Source organism: Pelodiscus sinensis, chromosome 3 (assembly GCF_049634645.1).
Source record: "Pelodiscus sinensis isolate JC-2024 chromosome 3, ASM4963464v1, whole genome shotgun sequence".
NCBI lineage: Eukaryota > Metazoa > Chordata > Testudines > Trionychidae > Pelodiscus > Pelodiscus sinensis.
In genome coordinates, this window is record NC_134713.1 from 187,917,658 (window position 1) to 187,923,663 (window position 6,006).

The 6,006-nt window shown below is 39.2% G+C and overlaps 1 protein-coding gene across 11 annotated transcripts in view; it reads left to right on the top strand.

Annotated features, from left to right (window-relative positions):
- Positions 1 to 6,006, top strand: part of SEL1L2 (SEL1L2 adaptor subunit of SYVN1 ubiquitin ligase) — a 63,787-nt gene that overhangs the window by 54,744 nt on the left and 3,037 nt on the right. For 4 of the 11 annotated variants that reach the window (XM_006114699.4, XM_025180468.2, XM_075925634.1 and 1 more), the window contains 3 exons: positions 1,588 to 1,716; positions 2,754 to 2,825; positions 3,464 to 3,868. In XM_006114699.4, the coding sequence (XP_006114761.4) occupies positions 1,588 to 1,716; positions 2,754 to 2,825; positions 3,464 to 3,679 (417 nt within the window). In that variant the 3' untranslated portion in view covers positions 3,680 to 3,868. Of the gene's footprint in view, positions 1 to 1,587; positions 1,928 to 2,753; positions 2,892 to 3,463; positions 3,869 to 6,006 lie in introns of those variants that run through there. The other 7 variants (XM_025180466.2, XM_025180472.2, XM_075925635.1 and 4 more) reach the window with 7 other exon arrangements.

Here is a 6,006-nt window from a genome sequence, read left to right on the forward strand (position 1 = left end):
GTACTTCAGGGCAGGGGCAAGCCATTCACATAGTTCCAAGAAACTTGACCTTGCACTTTTGGAAGTTTTGCAGCCACTGGTGATTGTCCCATCTCTGCATCACAATGCAGCTCCACCAGTCTGTGCTTGTCCCAGGACACCAGAACCAGTGTTCCACTGTGCCCAGAAGATTAACTGGCAGCTGTGTTTGCATCTACACAAGGGATTGTATGAATAGCAACTCCATGGGATCCTGAGATTGGGCCTTGCCCTTTTCCTAGTGGAATGACGTGTACACTCTCACAATACTTTGCTATTAGGCACACCAAGGCAGACATTAACATAACAACGGTTTGATGCAAAACAGGATCCATGCTTACACTGCTATGGCATCTGTGCAGGCAGCCAGAGCCAAAAAGGGAGCAAAAAGACTGTTCTTTCCTGTTGATCTCAAGCAAGTGGGGAGAGACTAGACAAGTGCATTATGGGATGCTGGTAAGAACCCATACCCACCCACTGCAGTTTTGGTCCCAGCATGCACTGGGAGCATAATCCAGAATGCAAAGTGGTTCAAGCACTGCAGGATAACTACTCACTCTCAAAGTCAGCAGCAAGCTCCTTAATGGGGACACACTACTTAGGACTAGTGAATTCTTCCCCGCAGTGAGGACACAGACCTTCGACTGCAAAATCAGGTGACCAGAAATTGACCATAATAGATTCGGCTCTATCTTGTAGCGTAGATGTGGCCTGTGATATAACAGCTCCATGGATAACACTCTGAGCACCATTATGTTAGAGCTACTCCTCCCTCCCCCGTTTCCTTTCCCAGCTTAGTGGCATCTCCTAATGTGGAGTCCAAACACACCTGTGTTCAAATTTTAAAACATTTGAGTGTGATGAGTTCAACTCAACTGAAATAGTTAAAGTTCAGCTAAGAATTGACAAAAACTAGGAGTCCTGGGGCACCCTAAAAACTAAGATATTTGGGCACAAGTTCTCATAGGCTGGAACACATTGTGTCAAATGCATGAAATGGAAACGTCTGTTTGCAGGGATACATACACATGCAGAGGTGGGTGTGTTATATTACTATGCTGAGGACCAGTGCTAACTAGGTCAATTCAATCATGATATATGTGGCCTCTCGCAACAGTTGCTGAAGAGGTGTGAATACCAATATAGAGAAAGTTACTTTCTGTAGTGAGCTAGCCACTTCCAGTCTTTATTCAGACCCAGTACAATAGTGTCAAGTTTGCATATGAATTCTAGCTCTGCAGTTTCAAGCTGAAGTCTGTTTTTGAAGGTTTTTTTTGCTGAAGTATGGAAACTTTCAAGTCTGTTACTGAATGTCCAGGAAGACTGACATGCTCTCCTATTGCTTTTTGAACATTACCATTCTTTGTTTGATTTGTCTCCATTTATTCTTTTGCGTAAAAGAGATAATAGGATAAAAGATACAGTAAACTCTAAAATGCTTGAAAAGCAGAAACTTAAAAAAAACAGTAGAAATGTTCTGATGATTAGCTAGGCATCACAACATTCCTCTAAGAAAATTTCAGATTTTTTAAATAAGAGGACCTCCCCCTTTCCTTTTCTTTTTTAAAGGATATACATTTAGCTAAAAGGTGGTATGATCTGGCATCAGAAACAAGCCCAGATGCTTCCGTTCCTGTGTTCTTGGCACGTATGAAGCTAGAAGTTAACCTTCTACTCAGCGAGATGCAACTTTTCAAGGTAAATATGATTTGGACAGACTGCTGTGCTTTCACCAGGGCCAATTCAAACATTTTTCTTGTGAAGTTGCTTTTTACATTTTATTGTATACTTTTAGATTTGCGTATTGTACCTCTTCCAGACCCTGGGTAATACATAATAAGAACTCTTTCAGTAAAAATAGGCCTACCAACCAAGATGTGTCATATGAATTGCACAATCTATCATCTCCCCCTCTTCACACGTCTGCATTTCTATACATGGAAATAGCACACTTTACAAACGAGAAACCTATAATGTTAGTTGTTAATTCAAGTGTAATGGCGTAAAGCCCCTGCAACATTTAGACAGACTGCAATTCTGCCAGGGCTAGTGGTAATACAGTGCCAAGGCATCAACATTGTGCCATATGCTCATCTAAAGTGGAGAGGCTTTGCTTATTCTTAAGCAATTTCCTCCCAACAACCCAGTCCAATCATCTTTAGTCAGAGCAGATTTTACCTGTAATAGACCTTTCCCCAATGGATTCCTTTTCTTTCCATGGCTTGATTAGCTATTACAGTAACTAGAAAACAAGAAGGGGGATGGAGTTGGGGGAGAGGACAGGATAATCGGCTAGAAGGCCCACTATCCATTCTTATAGATCTTATGCTTCTGTGCCAGGGATGCGAACAGGTAACCAGTTAACCAGTACGCAGGAGCAGCCCCCCTCTCACAGGCTGCCACAGCCAGAGGGCTACTCCAGCCTTGTGGGGACCAGGTAGGAGCTGGCCCTCCCTGTGCTTGGGGCTTCCAATTCCTGCTGCCAGCTCCCAGCCTTGGGGTGGGGAGGCAGGAGCAAGATTCCGCTTAATCGGTTAACCAGGAAAAATGGGATTTTATAACCCTATTCTGTGCTTACTATATTATTGAACCTAATCTGATTTTTGTCAATCCTAGCATTGTCTAGAGGCTTTATTAAAAAGAGCATACTGCTTTCATTTTACACTTACAAATAGCTTCTATTTTGCATGTAAAAAATATTCTCTGTATTGCTGAGTTCTTCCTTTCTGTTCTAGCAGTTTATCCCAAGTTGGAAATTGTCAAAACTGAACAACATGCTGCGACCACACTGGGATCTGTTGATAATGGTAGTCATAGTTATTTTGCTTGTATTACTGATAAGAAATAGATAGAATTGGGAAAATGTTAATGTGGAAATCTTTTGATAGTTTCCTTAGTATTCTAAATTACAATTTTTAGTATTAATTTTCTAACATCTCCTTGTAATACTTCTGTAATACTGAAAATATGCATTGCCCTAAGGAAAGATAACATTAAAAAAATGAGGTTAATTTATAATGGGTAATTTCCTTACAGAAACGAAAACCTGTCACTATAGCAAATTCTTTTATTTGCATGTTGATGGAAACATTGTACATAGCAGATAGCCAGATATCCCAATTCTCAGGAATATGTTGTGTCAAAAAATCTTTTATTTCCTAATTTACTTAAATATTGTTTATACTTCTCAAAGATTATCTTAAAAGATCAACTTAGTGAGCCATCAGGAAAGCACCAGGAAAGCAGCAGGAATTAACAAAAATCTACCAGTAGGAAGCTAGATAGCCAACATTTTAATTATTGCAAATGGATTCCATTTCAACAGACCAAAACATGCCATTAATCCATTGTTCAGTCACTGAACTAGATTCTCTTCAGGTTGCGACCTGATTATTGTTGTGATTGAGTAGACATTACATTCACCAGAGTTTCTACTGGTTGACAGAGTCTGGACCTCCCTTCAGTATTGGTGGCAAAACCTTCCTGGACACCAGTGGGGGAAGATCAGGCCTCTAGCATAACACTGAAGGAAAACAGTTTTCTATTGGAGGAGACTTCTGAATGTATGATTATCTTATATCTGTGCTGCACCTGTTACTTGTTTTCTCACACCACCAATTGCTTTTCTCTTAAGGCTTCAAACACTCTCTCTACTATTTAATGGTACTAGTAGCACTTGGTTTCTGATTTAACTTCTGTCAATTCATTTTGTAACTTTTCCTCTCTCTTAGGATAGTATTTAATATGTGCAGGAAATAATAAAAGGTCAGATCACTGAGCTCATATTCATCTAATTAGTCACACTGACTTCAATGAAACCATTCCAGTGATTAAGTGCAGTTGAGGGATAGAAGGGATCCACAATCTGGCTCCACGGGTCTTGTATCTTGGAAAAATAAGATACAATGCTTGCTAAATGATTAGATCAATTTAAAAACTGGTAGGTTTTTGAATAGCTGAAAGATTTCCAATATTAGCACATATTGTAACATTGCAAGTACAGCAATATTGAAAATGAATTAAATATAAAAATGGAAAAAAAAATTAATTAGACATGAACTTGCACTGAAACAAACTGTACAGGCTATACAACCAGTAGGATTTTTGATTGCAAGCACAAGTCTCACTTACTTAACTGACCAGGGAAACAAGAACCTCTTTACAAGATGGGGGTGAGAGCACATCTACAAAGAAAAACAAATTGGATGGTAGTCAAACAACAGTGATTAATGGCCTACAGACCTGAACTACTGCATGAGTTACAAGAAAAAAAATACTAAATATGAACAGCCCCCAGAATTTCTAGAATTACTAATGAATTAATTACTTGTGTTTGGCACAACACACCTTAAAGGGCCTGATTTTCAGAAACTAACATAGAATACTGACTTTCTGAAGGAAAAAAGACTCTTGACCTTCCTCTGATAGTTCCAGGAAAGTGCCGAACATTTCAGAACACGTATTTGGGGAAAATTCAGAGCTGGGGAGAGTGGTGTTATCAGTTATTAACTGGTGGACCTCAGATATTGTAGGCAGGCTCCAGGATTCAAAGTGTTGGTACAAAGATATCCAATATACAGGCACAATGCATAGCTGTTCTTGACTATGGACAGTCCAGGCAGAGAGCTACAGTAGCAATGCATTGTGAGACACTCTGGTTTACAGGGTAAGAAATAATAAGTCTTCACTAGTCTGTATTGCATCTCTGAATCAAAGTTTCCCAAAATCTTGACCTTGTATTTCATGCACACCATGAACTCCGTAATTTAAAATGCAATGTCTTGTATGCTGTGATCTTCCCTCATCTCAATAAGCTTAAATGATATATTCATGTACGTTGTACAAGCATGGCTATCAATTATAGTTGTCAGATCTTGCTCTTTTTATGTATTTCCTTCTTTACAGGGTTCTTATTACACGTATATTTATTTTGATTCTGGGCTCCTTTAGTCTTCGACAGAGTCAGAAGTACCATCTCCCAGAATGCATTTTGCTTTATCTCATGCACTTGGAAAACCAGTTTCCATGCTAATGTGACGCCCATCTTTAAAAAGGGCTCTAGCGATGATCCTGGCAATTACAGACCAAGAAGTCTAATGTCAGTACCAGGCAAATTAGTTAACTACAGTATAGAACAGAATTGTCAGATATGTAGATGAACATAATTTGGTGGGAGAAAATCAACATGGTTTCTGTAAAGAGAAATCATGCCTTACTAGAGTTCAACATGCATGTGTACAAGGGGGATCCAGTGGACATAGTGTACTTAGATTTCCAAAAAGCCTTTGACAAGGTCCCTCACCAAAGGCTCTAGGGAAAGTCCTCTGAAGGATTGGTAACTGATAGGAAACAAAGGAATAAATGGAGTCATCGTGGATAGTTTTCTGAAAATATCCACTCAATGTACAGCATCAGTCGAAAAAGCAAATAATGTTAGGAATCATTAAAAAAGGAATATCTTATTGCCTCCATATAAATCCACGCTATGCCCACATCCTGAATACTGAATGTAGATGTGCTAACCTCATCTCAAAAAAAGATATTTTGGCACTGGAAAAAGTTCCGAAAAGGGTAACAAAAATGATTAGGGGTTTGGTACGGGACCCATATATAGAGAGATTAAAAAGACTTGGGACTTTTCATCTTAGAAAAGAGGAGCCGGAGGGAGAAATACGAAAGAGGTATATAAAATCATGACTGGTGTGGAAAAAGTGAATAAGGAAAAGTTATTTACTTGTTCCCAATTCACTCACCAAAATGAAATGAATAGGTATAGCAGGTTTCAAACAAATAAAAGGAAGTATTTATTCACACAATACAGAATCAACCTGTGGTACTCCTTCCCAGAGGACGTAGTGAAGACCAGGACTTGAACAGGGTTAAAAAAAGAGCTAGATAAATTCAAAAAGGATAGGTCCATCAATTCTTATGAGCCAGGATGGGTAGGAATGGGGTCTCTAGCCTCTGTCAGACGCTGTGAATGGGTGG